This window comes from Meleagris gallopavo, chromosome 1 (genome assembly GCF_905368555.1).
Source record: "Meleagris gallopavo chromosome 1, MGAL_WU_HG_1.1, whole genome shotgun sequence".
Taxonomy (NCBI): Eukaryota; Metazoa; Chordata; class Aves; order Galliformes; family Phasianidae; genus Meleagris; species Meleagris gallopavo.
In genome coordinates, this window is record NC_139404.1 from 120,000,360 (window position 1) to 120,019,632 (window position 19,273).

At 39.7% G+C, this 19,273-nt stretch overlaps 1 protein-coding gene across 1 annotated transcript in view; it reads left to right on the forward strand.

Moving 5' to 3' along the window:
* VEGFD (vascular endothelial growth factor D) overlaps positions 1–16,472 on the forward strand; it is a 32,529-nt gene extending 16,057 nt beyond the window's left edge. Inside the window, exons 2-7 of the mRNA XM_003203074.5 lie at positions 1,969–2,179; positions 8,310–8,500; positions 10,615–10,763; positions 11,766–11,863; positions 14,255–14,450; positions 15,801–16,472. Of these exons, the coding sequence (XP_003203122.1) occupies positions 1,969–2,179; positions 8,310–8,500; positions 10,615–10,763; positions 11,766–11,863; positions 14,255–14,450; positions 15,801–15,927 (972 nt within the window). The 3' untranslated portion in view covers positions 15,928–16,472. The remainder of the gene's footprint in view (positions 1–1,968; positions 2,180–8,309; positions 8,501–10,614; positions 10,764–11,765; positions 11,864–14,254; positions 14,451–15,800) is intronic.
* The last annotated feature ends 2,801 nt before the right edge of the window (positions 16,473–19,273 follow it).

Sequence of the window (19,273 nt, forward strand, 5' to 3'; positions counted from 1 at the left end):
CTTGACTACTTCTCCAATTTCCAATAACAGAAAAAGAAGGAACAAAACTGCATACACAGGTAGGCTTTGTCAACACTACTATAATCCATCAATATCAGGAGCACTGTTTTGTAATTACCACAGTTCAAAACCTATCGGATATGAATTTTGGGTATGAAATAGAATTCTATTAATAAAACTTATTCCCTTTTCCATGCAATAACTATTTAGTAGGCATAAATAGTTTAGTAGCATTTAGTAGGTGTAAGGTCGGTGAATTTACACATCAGTGAAATTCTGTAGCTTTAGAAATATAAAAATACTTAAAGTAGTACAAATTATTGAGTTAGATAAGCCCGGAGATCTTTCTGTACCATGTAGCATGTGTATCTATGATCTTAGGTTTAAAATTACTAGTAATCATTAATAAAAATACTTGATATTTAAGTAAAATAAATGGAAACACAAGTTTAAACTACTGACTTCCACAAGGAATGCAGAGATATGTCTTTTCATTTACAGGATACCATCATCACATTTTGCTGGTTCTCTGTAATTTTATTCAAGTTCAAAAGTTTTAGATGCTGATCCAGGCTCAAAATCTTTTTGCTGTAGACAAAGAAATCTTGTAAATGCTTAGTTGAGTTCAATTTTAATATCTTTGATCCCAGTACCTCACCACAGTGGGTCCTATACTCATCTTTTGTAGAGGCAAAGAGACAGTACGTGGATGGGAAAGAATATAAGCTGTGGTTCTTAGAACAAATAACTCAACACATTGTCCTCAAGTTGAATTTCAGCCCTCCTAGATCAGCAAAATTCTGGGTATCTTGTTTCTAAAACTGTCTTGCAGTTCAGTTGCTGGTGCTAATTATTCACATTCCTTTTGACTTATTGTCTCTATGTATTGAGATGGGCTTTCCAGTTTTCAGTTCATATGAAATGTATGAGAAATCATATACCTATGAAAAACAGCCATCTTTATAGTGAAACATGGCAACTTGCTAGAGCACAATACATTGTTCCATATGGGCATAAAAGAAGAGCAAATAATTTTTTCTTAGTTAACTGCTTAGGGATTTTTAGGTCAGTGGAAGGTAATTATGCAAAAATGAACTTGGGCAGTATGTACAAGTTAACATCTGTATGATTGCAAAATAAATGCCACAGATGTTTTAATAACGAATAACAAATGTGATTAGTGTCTAGGTTTTAAATCTCATCTAAAAATCTTCTTCTTGTAGGTAACTCTTCCCCTCACCTTTTTCCAGCCTTATGAAGAACACTAGCTGGCTACTGGTTGGGACTGCAAGCTGCTGCCTATCTCATCACCAGCTCCTATCTTTCAGCTTTGCCTATAAGATGTGGTGCATTATTTATGAGAGCTGGCAGAGCAGACCTTAATTTGCAAGTCAAAAAGTACAGTCAACTGCATGATCAGAGACACAACTGAGAACACCAGCCCAGTGCAATACAGTCATGCACAATGATAACCTTTTGCTTGGGTTGGAAGCAATATTTTTCAGCAGACTCAGTGAGTCAGTGGAAATAAATATGCAGTGTCTTGGTAAAGGCATAAACACAGATGCTTGAAGGCAGCAGCCAAATACACAAGTGCTGTGCTGTGGAGTGCTGTGCATCAAATTTATGTTAAACTAAGATTGTGAAGGAGATCCAGTGCTGGTGTGACATGCCAGCACAGGCACAGAAGTGACTTGATGGGTGCCAGGTTTCCTAGGGAGCAGGGACACAGAGAGTATGGCCTACATTTGTCAATCAGCTCCAATGACTGGGACAGAAAGGATTGTGGAGTGAGTATCCCAAGTTATATGAGCATAAATCTCTAAAGTCGGTCTGACGTCAGGTACCATCAGAAACAGGTAGCTGTTGTCCCAGCTATTCTTAGCTGCTCTCAGCAGTGTGCTGCCTCTTGTGCAAGAGCATCCAGAAGATCTGTTCTGGCTTTTTCATTTCCTCCTTTCCTTCCAGAGGACATCTCTGTCAGCACTGGAGAGATCAGAGCAGCAGATCAGGAGAGCATCCAGCCTGGAAGAGCTCCTTCGAATAACTCATGCTGAGGACTGGAAGCTGTGGAAATGCAGGCTAAAACTCAAAAGCCTGGCCAATTTAGACTCCCGCTCTGCATCACACCGCTCCACCAGATTTGCTGCTGCTTTCTATGATATTGATACACTGAAAGGTAGGTGCAGGATTGCATCTGAATCTAACTGCAGCTTCAGGACTGCTGTTTCTTACTTAATTATGGGTTAAGTACCAGGGGTTTCCTAGAAGACACCTGCAGTGGAAGCAGCACAGTATTCATGGAAAATGACATTATATGAAAAAATATGAGGCAACAGCCTGAGTACATCTCCCTTTTCATAGCCAAATCAGGCTTATTGTACTGTATACTGTCCAAAGGAAAGTTCTATTATGTATGGATCTGTCAGTCCAAAGACAGACAGGAAATAAACATGCAAAGTGGTCTGGAATGATGGGCTGAGGGGCTTGCCAGCGGTGTTGTGCCAGATCAAGGAATTTACTTGCAGGCAGAAACAAATGAGCTTTACAACAGGCATTGAAATTCCATTTTTTATGAGGTGCACTCTGATCTAAGGCACTGCATCAGCACTAGTGTCTGGGTGGGAACTGCAGGAAGGAGCTATTTTCCTAATACTCTTGCTCTGTTTGAGAAAATCTCTCTTGGGAGAAGAAATAGGCTTTGAAACTGCCAGTCAGCACCTAAGTACAGAGAATCACAATTTTTCCTTCTCTTGAAGCAAAAATGAATCCTGTTCCCTCTAAGTGAGAGACATGAGGGCCATTATATGATGTATTGATGTAAAATAAAGGATCAATTGCTATGCTTCCGTCAAGGAGGTGGATATCCTACAGCAAAGCTACACTGTAGCCTAGCCAAGTACTGACAAAGCTATTTTTTTGTTCAGATTTGAATCTGAAGTGATATGACCATATCACTTTCCTTTGGGGAAAACAGATATTGCTGATTCTGTTCCAACATCACTATTACAATAACCACAGCTACATTTGCACAACATTAGTGTCGCTTTCATATCTATTACTTCTACATTTCAGTTAATTTATGACAAAGCAAAGGCTTTAATTTGTTACTCCAAACCATGGCACAGAAATATAGAGATGAGTGCCAGTCTGAAAATGGCTTTCATATGACAGGCATGACTTTAAACTTCTCGTAGAACATTTGTACTGAAAAAAAAATACACACATACACAAAAAGAAACAAAACAAAACAAAAAACCTCCACAACAGAACAAAACAACATCCAATACACAAAGGAAGAACAATTAAGAGAACTTTAATTAATGACACACTTTTCATTTTAACACCTTTACAAGTCTATGCAGAAACATTAGGAGCCCGTGTACTTGTTGTTAGAAGTAGTACCAATGGTCAAATACAGTTTTTCTCTATTCACTGTTGTTCATTTAGTGAGCATCAGTATTTCTGAAAAAAAATTAAAAAAAAAATACAGTGACAAAACAAAGGTTGTTGTAATAAGCTTTTTTCAATGGCAGAATAATATAACTGTTTAGGTAATGGCAGATGCCTGTAGGCATTTAGATACAACTCTTTTATAACATGGCATAGCTGTTAGGTCACTTCCTACTTTTTTTTAGCTATCTAACTTTAGACACAGAGATGTCAGCCTATTGGGTCATCTTCTCCATTCCTCCATCCAAAGAGGAATTATCCCAGGACAGAAACGTCTTTGTTTTAATATCTTAATACATTCAAGGTACTAAAGCTCCTTTAGGAAAAAAAACAACCACAAACCTATAAACATACATTTCTTTCCCACACTCTTTCCAGTCAGTAAGCACTGACCCTTTTGCCAAGGGCATCTGTTTTGTTTTAGTAAAGTGTTATGATGAGAAGTCTGGGTCTAGGTCTTTCACTGCTTCACTCTTAAACCATCTCCCACAGTACCCCAGACTCCAACCGGGTGAGGGAGGTCAAGGACAACAAGAAAGACTTCCCTAAGTACATCAGTAGCAAAATGAAGACTAGGGAAATGTGGACCTGCTGCAGAATGAGGTAGGAGCCCTGGTAATGGAGGACACTGAGAAGGCCAAGATACAGAACACCTTCTTTGTTTTGGTCTTTACTGCTAAGGCTGCTCCTCAGGACTCTCAGACCCAGGAGATTAGAGAGAATCTAGGGAAAGGAAGACTTCCTCTTGATCAAGGAGGATCTGCTCAGAGGTCATTTAGGCAATCTCAATGCACACAAATCCATGGGCCTCAATGGAATGCACTCATGAGTGCTGAGGGAGCTGGCAGAAGTGATTGCCAAGCTGCTCTTTATCATCTTTGAAAGGTCGCAGAGAATGGGAGAGAACTGGAGGAAAGCCAGTATCACTGCAGTCTTCAAAAAGGGCAAGAAGGAGGAGCAGGGAAATTGCAGGACAGTCAGATCACCTCTGTCCCTGGGAAGATGATGGCAAAGCTTATTCTGGATGTCATCTCCAAGCAAGCAGAAAAAAAGATTATTAGAAGTAGTTAACATGGGTTCACCAAGGGGAAATCAATCAGGTAGCCTATGGTGTCATGACTGGTTGAGTAGATGAGCAGAGAGCAGTGGATATTATCTACCTTGACTTCAACAAGGCTTTTGACACTGCCTCCCTTAACATCCTGGTAGGTAACCTTAGAAAATGTGTGGGATAGATGAGTGGACAATCAGGTGGACTAAGAACTGGCTGACTCGCAGAGCTCATTGGGTTATGATCAGAAACAGTCTAGTTGGAGGCCTGTAGCTATTAGTGTTCCCCAGGGATTGGTACTGGGTCCAGTCTTGCTCAACATCTTCATCAGTGACCTGGATGAAGGGTTAGAGTGCGCTCTCAGCAAATTTGCTGATTATACGAAGCTGGGAAGTAGTGACTGACATATGACGTATCAGAAGGCTGTGCTGGCATTCAGCAAGACCTGGACTGGCTGGAGAGTTGGGCAGAGAGGAACCTTATGAAATTGAACATGGAAAGTGAAGAGTCCTACACACGGGGAGGAATAACCACACACATTAGTACAAGTTAGGGGCTGACATGCTAGAAAGGAGCTCTGCAGAGAAGGACCTGGATGTCCCATTAGACTACAAGGTGACCATGAGCCAGCAGTGTGCTCTCGTGGCCAAGAAAGTCAATGATATCCTGGAGTACATTAAAAAGAACACTGCCAGCAGGTTGAGGGAGGTGATCCTCCCCCTCTACTCCGCCCCGGTGAGGCCACATCTGGAGTGCTGTGTCCAGTTCTGGGCTCCTCAGTTCAAGAAAGGGAAATTCTGGAGAGAGCCCAGCAGGGGGCCACAGAGATGGTGAAGAGAAGGGTGAGGGGGGATCCTGTCAATGCTTATAAATATACAAAGGGTGGGAGTCAAATGGATGGGGCCGGGCTTTTTTCAGTGGTTCCCAGTGACAGGACAAGGGGCAATGGGCACAAACTGAAACATAGGAAGTTTCATATGAGCATGAAGAAAAACTTCTTTACTTTGAGGGTGACAGTGCTGGAACAAGCTACCCAGAGAGAGGAGGTAGACTCGTTGATCTCCAGAGGTCCCTTCCAACCTCCACAATTCTGTGGTTCTGTGATTCTGTGAACTCAGGACTTTGTTCCTCCTTTCTAGACCTTTAGTGATGAACTCACTGAAAGCTCACCTCACCCCATGCCACCACGGTCTCCCCAGAGCAGCTCATCTCACCTACAGCAGCAGCACTTTCGAACTTTGAGTGCATCTCTACATCTAAGTTTTGCAGCAGAAAAAATCAGAGTGATCACAGTGCTTCACAACAAAATGTGACATCCAGTTTTTTTATCAGACCTTTCTAGAACATCCCTACTATTAAAAAAATCCCTACTATAATAAAGGGAGGATGTGTACGAATGGAAAGGTCACTGTTTACATTCACTGAAGTGACATCTGAAGCGATTACATGCATGTACTGTAATAAGTTTGGCAAACACTTTATTTTCTATTTTAAGGCTTCGGATTAGATTGCTGTACTGATTGACTCAATTACTACAGAGAATTCTATTGATTTTAGTGATCCTGCTCTTAATCTATGCTGCAGAAAGTAAAATCAGAATCCAGATCCCAAACTCTTATTTCTTGTACTTTTTGTATGACTGAAAAGTGGCATGAATCGACCCTGGGGAAAGGCTTTGCAGGAATAAACAAACTGATTTAAATTTACACAGTCAGTTGAAGAAAAAAATAAAAGTAATAAAAGGAAAGTCAGCCAGGAGAGGGAGAAATAAAGGCTCATCTGAAGAAAAGTATAGCATTTGGATTAAAAGTCTTTCAGAATTTTTTTTTTAGAACTTCTCTGTAAATGTACACACTGGTGGCATAACAGCAGAAAGATGGACTGCAATAGAAGTGAAAGCAATTTTCTTGATAGAAGTTGCTCCTTGTCCTTCACAAACCTGATAAAAGGAGGCAGACAGAAAAAAAAAAATTCCTTAATTTTAAGACAGATATAAAGCATAAGCACTGTTGACTATCAACTTATTCCATAACAGGAATCTGGAAAACAAAAGTGCAAAAAATAGCAAGGCCATCTCTAAGAAGCACTGAGAGGGTATTGTGTTTTCTCTCACTGCTTCAGCCATTGAATGCATTATTCCTTCTCACAGTCAGTATTTGATAGATGTGTCTGAAATAAATTACTAGCCTACACCAATTCAGTATTTGAAAGATGCCACAGTGTTTTGAATAGATAAAACACACTTGAATTCGTATTCCTGTTATTCCAACTTGAGTACCCTGAGGGTACTTAGTTGTGAGAGTGTTTGTCTTGGATTTTGCTCATCGGTTCAGAGACAGTGCTGGCTGGCTGTCATCCAGTGGGAGCACTAATACTTTCTGAAGTATTTCAGAGTCTGTTAATCATTAATGTGCTTTTCCAGTCAGGCGTGGGCTCTGCATGCCTACTGAGGGGTAAGGGCAGTGAGACGCTGCAACTTGAGATGGTCCTACAGGATAGAAGGAGCTGGGAACTGCCAGTGGGAGCTGGTAACTGCCCGTGGGTGGGCACCAGGGTCTCATCCTGTGCCAGCAGGGATCACAGAATCACAGAATGGCTTAGGTTGGAAGGGACCATAAAGCCCACCCAATTTCAATTTTCAGCCGTGGGCAAGGCTGACACTCACCAGATCATGCTGCCCAGGGCCCCATCCAAGGCATCCAAGGATGGGGCATCCGTAGCCTCTCTGGACAGCTAGTGCCAGTGCCTCACCACCCTCTGAGAAAAGAATTTCTTCCTAACATTTAACCTAAATCTCCATCTTCGAGTTTAAAACTATTTCCCCTTGTCCTTTCTCTATAAGACTGTGTAAAAAGTTGGTCTCCCTCTTGTTTATAAGCTTCCCTCAAGTACTGGAAGGCTGCAGTGAGGTCTCCCCAGGGCTTTCTCTTTTCCAAGATAGACAAGTCCAACTCCTTCAGCCTATCTCCACAGGAGAGGTGCTCTAGCCGTCTGGACCCATTCCCCATCTTTCTTGTGTTGGGTCTGCCAGATGTGGATGCAATACTCCAGAGGGGGCCTTACAAGGGCAGAGTAGATGGGGGCAATGACCTCCCTGTCCTTTCTGGTTATCTCTCTTTTGATGCCGCTTGGGTCGTTGGTCATAGCTGGCTTATTTTCAGCTTTTTGTCCACCAGAACCCACAAATCCTTCTCCGCAGGGCTGCTCTCAAAGAGTTCTTCACCAATTCTGTACATATATATGGGATTGCTGCAACCCAAATGTAGCACCTTGCACTTGGTCTTGCTGAGCCTCATTAGGTTCATGTTGGCCCAGTTCTCAGGTTTGCCCAGATCCCTTAGGATGACATCCCTTCCTTCTGTTATGTCAACCAGCAAATTGCTGTGGGTACATTCAATCCCAGTGTCTACGTCATTTATAAAGATGTTGAAGAACACCGGTTCCAAGATTGACATGTTGAAGAGCATCGGTTCCAAGACTGACCCCTGGGGGTACCACTCATGACTAGCCTCCACCAGGATATAGATCCATTGACTACCAATCAGCCCTACTTAGCCCATAGACATTAAGGGACATTTTCGTCACCTCTGTTGAAAAGTGGAGGCAGATAAATGTAGCAAACTCTTTGCCAGGGCAGCTGGTGTAAGTTACTGGGATAATTTTGTACTCTACCTCTCTCTGGTCCTTAAATTGATCCAAGTAAGTGCAGATGGCCTGTCAGCACTTCATTTTTATTTATATAATACCTCACCAGTCAGAGATTTACTTTGCCACAATTGCTCACTAAAAATGGTGCTCTTTCTAGTCATAGATGAAGAATGGCAGAAAACTCAGTGTGTGCCAAGGGAAACCTGTGTGGAAGTTGCCAAAGAGCTGGGTACGACAACCAACAAGTTCTTCAAGCCTCCCTGCGTGAATGTGTTCAGATGTGGAGGCTGCTGCAATGAGGAGAGTCTGAGTTGCATGAACACGAGTACAACTTATGTGTCAAAAACGGTAAATGAAGCTATTTATCTGCTCTCTTCTGACCTGGCTCTCAAAAAATGGAGGGAAAAGAGGATGTTTGGTTTCTGAAATCCTGTTATGAAAGATCTGTCTGCACTACCATAACAAACAGGAGAATTAATTTTTTATCCACGTGGAGTGAATGCAGGCATGTGCAATAACATTTCACACTCATGATGCATTATTAAAAATGTCTGTGTATGCAGGGAGATGGAAAATCAGGGACTGAGAAAGTGATTGTAGGCTCATGTGACATTAAGGGGTTTAATCCTTATTTAACATATTGTTGCTTGGATCTGGGACCCTTGAGAACATTGGCTTGTGAAAATCCAAAGGATTAGGAGAGATTGGGAAAATTGTTGTGTGGGGCCATGATTCTGAGAGCTGTATTTTTAAAACTGACATCAATTCCACAAGGCTGGCAGATAGTTTTGGATTTTCAAGTCTAAAAAAAGAGGCATTTTCAGAAGAAGAGGCCAGATGCTCTCCATATGAATGCCTTGGGATCTGAATATCACAAATCGCAATGGAAAAGAAAGGCTTAAATCAGTAGCAATAAATGTCTGAGTTTTAACGACCATGTCAAAATGTGAGCATAAAGAGTATCCAGAGAGTATCTTTCAGTAGACTGACTTTAGCATCTATGTACAGAGCTATCTTGCTCCAATGGGTGACTGAGCACAGTTCTAAGCTCTACATCTGAAACTGTACGAAGAACAGAGGACTGGTCTTCTCAGATTTATCTTCATCTTGGGCATTCCCACTTTTAAACCTTTTGTACTTGAAATAATATATTAAATTATAGTTATCAAAAATGTTTTTTTTTTAAGTCAGAGCCAAGATTGGAGCAGCTGTTTTAAAAAGATTTAAGTCCTTATGGGGAAACATTTGAAGGCAGCAGGTCTGATTCACTTACATATTGTTTCAGCTTTTTTGGAATGTAATTTCTTTGTGTCTGGTTGTACAGGAATATAGTTAGATTAAAATAAATCAGGGCCTATCCTGCTTGTGTCAATGTTCATTAATTGTTTTAATTCCATACCAGAAAGAGAAAGCACTTGTGGCCACACACAAAAGACGTGATCAGCTCAGAGAGCTAGGTTAAAAAGTATTTATTTACTTGGTTTTTGATCAGCAGCTCCTAAGTTTGTTGAAAAGTTGCAATTCTGCATTTCTTTAGTGCTCTTCAAAATAACCATTCCCTCAAAAGTTCTCACCTTAATTCCACTCCTGGATACACTACCATCAGCTCAGAATTACTTCTCTAAAATCAACAGAATTACTCCTGTATAAGTGAGAGTATTTTTTTTTTCCTTGTGCAAAATATCCACAGAAGGATCCCAAAGTTAGACGCTGTAACACTTAAATTAAAAATCTAAAGAGTAAGATCTGGGAATATTTCCCAGATGCTGAATAGTGCAGCACTAAGCTGGTATGCACAGAAGTACCCTGTGCCTTACTTTCTACTTGAAGGAAGTTGGTATGCCAGGGCAGACGGGTTGTGTATAATTTGAACACCTCCTACACACTGCTGCCCAAAGAACCAGGGCTTTCACTCAGAGATCACATTAATTTGCATGCACTGAAGTTAGGCTTCTTGTTTCTTTAGGCTCTCCAATAAAAAGAACCCAATTAAAGTGTCCTTTATTTACTCCTGTTTCTTCCTTCTCTGAGGAGGCCATGGGGATCAAGTTAGGGATCTAAAGATGCAATGTGTGAGTACTCTAGGACAGTTAATATCTCCATAAGTTGTTAAGATTCAGCTGATGATATAATTGAGAATAAAGTTTGCAATGTCCGTATATTTTTCATCTTGCTCTAGCAATACACAAGAGGCATTTTAGTGTCCATATGAAGAATTTGGGACAATGTGGGGTATATAGCACAAATATGATCATTTTGGCAAGATTCTACTTTGGTGGACATAGTCCATCCCTCACTTCAGAACATTCACTGGCCACCTGCTTATTTATACCTGTGATAACTATTGATAAAAAAAGAGCAATGATGAGGCAAACGGTGGCAAAGGATAAAATGTTTTTATTTAAGACTTCACATATTAAAATAGAAACTGAAAAAAAAAAATGGTTATTTCACCCACATAGCTCTTTGAGATCTCGGTTCCTTTGACAAGTGTTCCAGAGCCTGTGCCAATCAAAATTGCCAATCACACCGGTTGTAAGTGTTTGTCAAATACCCAGCGTCACCAGTACACCATCATACGAAGATCTGTCCAGTACCCAGAAGAAGATGGGTAAGTTAACACATTTACAATTTCCTATCTATGCAGTCTGAAAATTGCTTTGCTCTGATTTGGTCATTGTAAATGTGCCTCCACTTTCTGTTATCCCAAATGTTTTTCCAATTATCTTGATTATCTCTCAGGATTATAAAGCTTTGACTGGATCTTGTAAATAATACTGAATGGAAATGGGAATCCAAAAAGCAGCAGACTAGTACAGCAGGATCTGCAGTCATTAAGACATGAAGATGTTTGAAAGGGGACTCAAAGTTCAAATATTATCACTACACTCCACTGGAGCTACTTGGGTAGATATGCATAGATTTTCCAACTTGACACAAGCAACTCTGTTCACACATTAACCAGCCAGGACATACAAAGAGTGATGAGGTCAGCATAAAGAACTCCACTCTACTTCACAGCACCTTGGGTCAGAAGTGACGCAAAGCATGGCTTTGCAATTATCCTCCAGTCTTGGTTTGCATCTGCCAGGTTCAGTGCTTGGACAACAGTGATTTCACATCTTACTCCAAAGTATGGTATAGCTCAACTGTAATCCTGATAGGAATTTCCTAAATTAACTCAACAAATGCTCTAGAAACACATCTAAAGGGTTATTTAATGTTAACTGTCTCTGTCTAGACTTATATGTAAGCATACAGATAAATGGCATGAATAGTAAGACTAAGACTACCCTGGGTGGAGCAGAGATGGAAAAAAAAAGTAAAAAAAAAAAAAATAGAGCTGCAAAACTGTTGCCATTTCCTTCTTAGGCGTGTAATCTGAAATATACGATCTACTACTTCTGCTGTGAAATAGAGAGAGATCCAGCCTCATCATCCATTGTCAAGGTTTTCTGTTTGCTGCAATAATGCACACAGATGCCTCAGCTTCACACAGTACAAGTGGCAGAACACCAGTAGGTTCATCCCACCAAATAACTATGCTGCTGCTCTTTATATTTACTTTTTAAATTTCCATCTTTTTTTTTCTTTTTTTTTTTCCCCCTTCTAGTTGTCCCTTTACGAACAAACTTTGCCATAATGGATGGGTCTGGGATAGTGACAAATGTGAATGTGTTGCAGACGTACAGCACTCAAACAGACGGGAAGGTAAAACTAAATTAACAATGGATACTTCTGCTTATTATCTGCAGGATGGTTGTGTTGCATTTGGGCTTTGTTCCACTTCTTGTTGTGAGAGCTACAGTTTTGATTCTACATCTTTAGACAGATCTTGCTTACAGTGTAGAAACTCGCCTGAAAATAAACATTGGTATGTTTATCCCCATCTCATATTTTTTCCTTAGACATTTTACTTCACCTCCGGAAACAAGTGAATAAGAAACAGGAATGTACTAAAAACATGAAGTGGGCATTCTTGGTTTGTTTTTTAATCTTATATTAACCTTAAATTGTATAACGCACATTATGAAAAAACTTTAAACTGTAGAAAGATTTATCCCTGGAATATATTGTGGGGAAAGTCTTGAATTTTCATTATGGGACATTCTAGAGAACAGATATATCAGGAATAAGATGAGAAAAAGCAATTCCTCTTATTAGCTGTAGTCATTGCAAAAGGTTATATGACCTTTGAAATTATTTGATTTTCTTTTATGACTATATTAAAATGTTTAGGATGCTTTCAAACTGATATACCATACATGTTCAGGAGTATGCAAGTGTACCCTTTCAAGACTGTAGAAGGAAATGGAAGAGGGTAAAATTAATACAAGTGTTCAGTACTTCTTTTCTCTCTCTGCTTTTCCTGGAAAACTTTACTGTCAAATAAATTTGCAGGAAATATTCTGTGAGGGAACTGTGTAAGTCTAAATATGCCTACTGGCAGTAAGTTTTAGGAATAAAGTTAAAATTTCCCCATGGCCTGTATAAAATTAAAAACAAACAAATAACACAAACAAACAAAAAAACCAACACATTATGTTCTTAGGAAATTGTGCTGGTCAAAGTAAAACTATGACAGCAGTAGAGCAGATGGACACAGAAGGAAGCCTTGCCTTTCTGTTTAAACTGCATTCAGCAAACAAAACAATAAACCAAGGCAACCGTAAAAAGAAGCTGGCAAGCAAGCTAAACTAGAATCTAATAATTTCATGAAATACTCTGTTGATTAAGATGTCCTAAGGCTAATAGATCAGTTTCATGTTGCTTTTTTTTTCCCTGTAGGATCTGTTCTCATTCTGAATCAGCTCATTTGGCCATCAAGTAAAGTAGTAAAGCTCAAGTTAGGCTTTCCACTCAAGAAAGAATTAGTACACCATATATCAAAGTATGTCCAAAGGACACTGAATAGCCAGATTCCTCTTTGCTCTTAGCCTTTTGTAAGGTCAGCTTGGAGATTAGAGTCTGTGGCTTGTTAAATTATAGCTTTTGTTGACATAAACTCAATATTTCCTCAGATAAAATATCATTCTGTGAAGCACAATGGGTTTGGCTGTGGCTGGGATAAAATAACTTAAAATCTGCCTTTGATGTTGAAATGAAGCAAGGCTGAAACACTCGTACATGCCAAGCTTTATCACCCCAAGGAAGTGGTTTGTTTTCCAAGAATTTGTGGCAGATTCCTTTCCTTCTTTCTTTTTAAGTTTTTGAATATTAGTTTTCCAGCATTAAGCAAATAATAATGAAGGTTTCTTTCAAGTAGTGTACAGGCCCGTTCTGGTCAGTAAGATCAGAGCTCAGGTTGCAGAGGTCATGGACACAGGTTACATTCCACATTCCATAGGTTAAATCCAATAGTTAATTGTAAAATTACAGGAAATTATCTTCCCACTGACACATTATAAGCCATGACCTTTACTCAGGGATGTGCTGCCAGCATTTTAATGTGGCTTTCAGAAAATAATTCCTTTTTTCTAGGATTAACCTCATATTATAGTCCAGATGTGTATTTTGAAGGAAGACAGATGAGGTATTAGCATGTTTGCTTGGTTGGAGTTTGTTTCTGAAACAATATTTTCTCCTTCCTTTAACTGACAAGTGTACATATGTTGCTTATTGAAGTACAAGTCTGGATTACATCTTACTAGACATAGTATTACTTCTGCAAAAATTCTGCAAAAAAGTGTGGGGATAGTGAAGTACATTGAACAGTAAGTATGCTAGTTTGTGTGGATACGCAGCTTTGCGAGGGGTATATGCTAAATCCTGGGAGCTTTCATTTTGAAATCTGCTCTCTTTTAAGTATTCCTGTGTCCCAAAACCTTTACATTTGGCACTTCTAATATGCATCCCCAAAATGAAGTACTTTTATGCAAGGTTCAACCCATAAGAAATAACAGTATTATTAATGAAACAATCAGCCCACTCCTGTCCCGAAAAAGTTGAAAAGCCCTTCTCTGCACTGTAAGTTACAACAGAAGACCAAAATAAATCAGAGAGTACATGAGCCCTTTTGACTACATCAAAAGAGCCAGCCTCTTCCAGAGCAGAATTTAACCATGTAAAGCTTATTGCTAAAAGTTGTACTTGCTATTGCAGGGCTCCCTCCTCTTGCTGAGCTGGCTATGTGTGGACAATATATGGAATTTGATGAAGAAAATTGTGAATGCATCTGCAGGCAGAAGTGTCCCACAGACTTCTTTCAAAGTAAAGAGAACTGCAGCTGCTATCTGTGTAGAGAGAACCAGGAAAGCTGTGCTCAGAAACACAAGATATTTCATGCCGAAACCTGTAGGTAAGTGCTCCTTGTCGCTCAGTGGCTATACTGCAAGGTCTGAATTAGCCTGCCTAGATGCTGGAGGTGCAAGTGCTGAATTAGCTAGGATTGCCATCCAGTATAGAATCACTTGCTGCAATTATGGATGTAATAATAATAATAATAATAGAGATAGGGGATAGAAGGAGTATAAGATATTTAATTAACGTTTTGAGAAATATGAACAAGGATGCTATTCAACTACCTGTATTCATTATTTTTCTCCTTATTTTAAGGGAATGACTGCTAAAACTGTGCTACACTTGAAATTACTGTGTTACCGAGGTGATTTACAGTGAGATACTGAGTCTGGCATTTCTAGAGTGTCCAAAGCCACTCTGTGTTCTTTGCAATAGCCCAGTGCAGTCTCACATACTTCTAGGGGCAAAGGTACCCTAAATTAACACCCACACAATGTAGCTTATTATTCACCATGTTTGTCCTCAAATGATTTACTAGAGCTAATGAAATTTTGTGCATATACAAAGCCATTCAACTGATAGCATGAGGAAGCAGGAAAATTGTTCTGGGACTGTTATATTCAGTGCATTCCTCAAATCCTTTTGAATAACTAGTTTTGAGGATTCTTTGGCAAAACATAAATAGAAAATATACTTTCAAAGTACTCTTTTTTCATGCAATAGTTTATTATTTTTTTTTTTTCTCATAGAGCCCTTGTCATGTGTACAGATGCAAGAGCATGCAAGTATGCAGTCTGAAAGCTTATAAATAGAAACTCAAGAGTTGAGTTTCACTGGTTACTAAAGCAGAACTGCAGTTTGCTGAGTGGTCACATACAGTCCATTGTCACAGACCTCTTAGATTAATTCATGGAGAGGAAGCTGTGGAAGGAGTAACATCTGCATCTTTAGATTGAGCTCTGAAAATAAAGACAGGCATAAAATAGTTGTCAACAACTATAACATAGCTAAAAGAATCAGTAGAGTTGAAACACCATCAAAGACTCAGTCATTTATGAGTTTTGGATGCAGGAGGATATCAATGCCATCATTTGTTTACATAAGTTTAGGTTCTAGAAATGACTGTAATCTGTACACAGTAATTCTATGCCAGATTTGTATGCTTGTTAGTCCTGGAGAACAAAAGCTGAAGCATCATGAGCAAAAGTACTTCATAAAACTTGAGGACAGCAGTATCCAACAAACAAGTCTTTTCTCCCTGTATCACATGGTGTCAGCACTGCCCCAAGTGTATTCTATGTGAGAACACTGCTGTGTCCAATGATGAAAAAGTTGAGGAATGTAACAGTGAAGAATTATCATATTAAAATCATTCTCTTTTTTGCTTTTTTTCCCCTTTATCAAACAGCTGTGAGGACAAATGTCCATCCCAACCCAGAACATGCCCAACTGCAAAGCCAACATGTCCCAGGCATTGTCGATGTCCAAAGGAGAAGAGAAATTCTCATGGGTCTCAAAGCAAAGAAAATCCTTGACTCGGCTTCTCCAGTCCTCCAGAAATCCACTGCTTTGCAAAGTAGCTGTCACTGACTTTCAAACAGTAGTAAAAACGAACATCTTTCACATTAACAGCAGAAGAATGAATCCAGTCTGCATTTATTTATTAGAGTAATCACTAACTGCAGGTCAATCTTCTGGGGCATTGATAACTGTTCTCTAAGAGGTAAAAACAACTGATGAAATTCTGTCTGTGTGGAAGTAAGAGCAGAAAGAGCCAGTTCAATGTCATGCTATGGAAGATGAAGCTGGTATATTGGTAACAAAGTCACAGACAACAGCCAGACTTTCAGAAATTGAGACTAGATAATCTTAGCCTCTGAATCCTTAGCTAATGCAACTGTAGGGTAAAACTTTCTTCAGAAATTCAGTGTGCAGGATTTGGCTTCTAATAGGGTCAGCACTGAGTTATTTGATCTACTGTCCAGCTTTAATTATCATTTTGAATTTATTGTACAACTACTGTCAGATGTGCCATATTTAATTGTATATAAGAAAATAAATACATCAGTTATTCAAGGGCTTTTATGTTTGTTTTTTTTTTTTTTAATATCTGTTATTTTAAAACTCTGCCAAACAAAGAGAAATTAAGCAAAAACCAAAAGCCACCTCATGTACAGCCTTTCTATGTTTGTCCCTCTGGGACTGGCTCCTGCCCAAACGCTGGTAGATACAAGGTCACTAAGTCCAATAATTTCAGTAAAGAAGAATCATTTTTCCCACGTCTGCTTGACAGGCGTGTGTGATTTATTTATTTGTTCCTGTTGTAGCATGTCAGCCTCCCTAAGGGGATAGCAGCCACACTAGTACTAACTGTTCAGTAATTTTCTGAAGGAAAAGATGGAGGTTTTTTTTTGGCCTACCATGGTATGAAAATATGTCCTTTGCACTGAAATTCTTTTCACCAGCGTGAGGCTTGAATAACAGTGTTTTAACTAAATCAAGTATAAGGACAGTATTATTTTCTGGACCACTGAAATCTGGTTTGAGACGAAATATTGTAAGCAGCAGCCCTGAACTGCAAGTGGTAGTCTTGATGATGGAATCATTTTTTTCCCTTTGCTGAATTCTCCAGTTCTTTACTGCAGTTTGAACAGAGGGAACAGAGGAAATTAAACAACTGCAACAGAGGTGGAAATGTTGACACAACATGTGGAAAGGAAAATGGCTTTTGATGTCTTGTTTTAATTTATATAGGGAAAAATAGATTTCTTTAAAATAAAATTAGAGCCCAGCCATGTAAGGTGGACTGAACTGTTGGAGAAAGCACTACAATGTAATATATCTTCTCTCTGAGTAAGGCTCTTAAAGTGGGACACTGGATGACTGCTTCAAGCGCTCTCCAAATAATCTTGTGATCTCGGTCTGTACAAATACACTGGCGGGCTGGTTTAGTTAACCACGCTGGGAAGTGGCTTGGGATCCTCTCACCAAACGATGTGTTCTGACACGTAGCTGCACAAGGTGAAGCCCTGCAGCAGGGTCACCTCCTTCTCTACAGTAGACTCTCCATTGAGGAGATTCCTCCACAGCTTAGGCCATGTGCAACTGATCCACACCGTGCACAGACGAGGAGAATGGGACCCCAGTGCAAATCAAGGTGAGACAGCTGGGCAGTAGGAGCTCACCCTTACACTCCTTTAAGTGAAGCCTCCAAGCTCTGCAAAGGTGTTTAGATTGAACAAACTACCCCATCACTTTTCACCTCACTCACAGTTGAGGTTACTGACCTGTGGTTGGTTGCACCATTAGCACATTCCTCAAAAAGACGAAGAGCAACAGAGGCATGATGCTTTGCAAGCTCAAGCACCTCATGCTCAACCAGACACAGACACTTAACTGATTGTACTAGTGGCTCGTGGAGCAACAAAACTCCTTTGTCCAAAACTATACATCAAGCTGAATTCTTAAGCGTTAAGAAAGCTAACATATATTCCTCTACTACAGCCCCATTGCCCATGGGCAGTAGTTTATAGTGTCATTTAACAACACAGCAATTGGAAAATGAATGCATTTCCACAGGCTAAATTTAAGTGGAAACCTGCTAGATTTACAAATGAATAATTCCTGAAGTCAGTATAGCTGTACTGACATAAAAAGACAGGATGAGAAGATGCCCTCTGGGTGTGCAGGGCTCTGACTTTGAGTGACATCTGGAAAGAGTGAGAGAAATTTAGCAGTTGGAAACCTGTATTAATTACGCCTGAATCTTTGTCAATGCTGATCTGTAGAGCTTCCTCAGCTTTCTGATCTGCCTAGTGAATACTTTTTCTTTCTCCTCCCCCCCAGAACAGAGCCGCTTCAACCTGAGAGACAAATAAGTCTGCTCCAATTCCAGAAGGTTCTTAAAGCAATCACTAAGGAGCTAGAAATGATGTTCAAAAGCCCCGCAGACTTCCTTTGAAAATCAGCAGGATGGATGCAACTCCTCATTTCACCTAACATATGGCACTATGCTGGGTGGCAAAGCAGAGGCATCCAAGTGCTCTGAATTAGCCAGGTTCCCACGTAGAACATGAGAATACCTTTCTCTAATCATACAGGTTAATGCCTTGGAATACGAGCACTGGCCAGCCTTTCCCTCATATAGGCTTTTGCAGAAGAAAGGACTTAGAAAGTCCCTTCCATCTTCCAAAGCCTTGACTCACCTACTTCTTGGAGGGCACTAGTACACTACTGTGCTGGCAGCACAGGAATCCTACAGCTTTTATTTTATAATAAATGTTGATCCTGGCAGATCACTTGCTTGTAAGTCCTCGTGCTAGTCTGTTCTTTGCTGGTGCCGCGTTTATCCATCTTGCTCTTCTGTATGATGAGAAAATGATCACAATTTGAGCACGTAATGGCTATTAATATCTTCCGCACAAATATTATGAGGAAAAGCTCCAAAGATTAAGCATAATGCTGTGAATGCCTATGTTGTGTGACGGTCATCACTGTTACAGGCCAAAGAATATCTGTGTATTGTTAATAGCATGGCATATTTAAAGGATGTAAAGCTATACATGGAAAGCAATGACTGAAAGGAGGCTCTGAGTGAAAATGGAAACACAAGGAGATAATTAGAATTTGATGAGGATTAGAAAAACTCGTAGTGTTATCTGATTTGAGAATTTCTGGAGTCAATCCGTTTCAAAATATTCAATAAACTTGAAAATAGAAACGCTTTATGTTGTCTCTCTTATAAATCCATCAGAATTTAATTGCAGAAATTTAATATAAAAATTCAGAAGGCCTAAATGGGATATGTAAAATTCATGGCAGATCTGTTTTTTGACTGATGTCATTAGCTTTTAACTTATGACTAAATGACCTTCTCAGAGG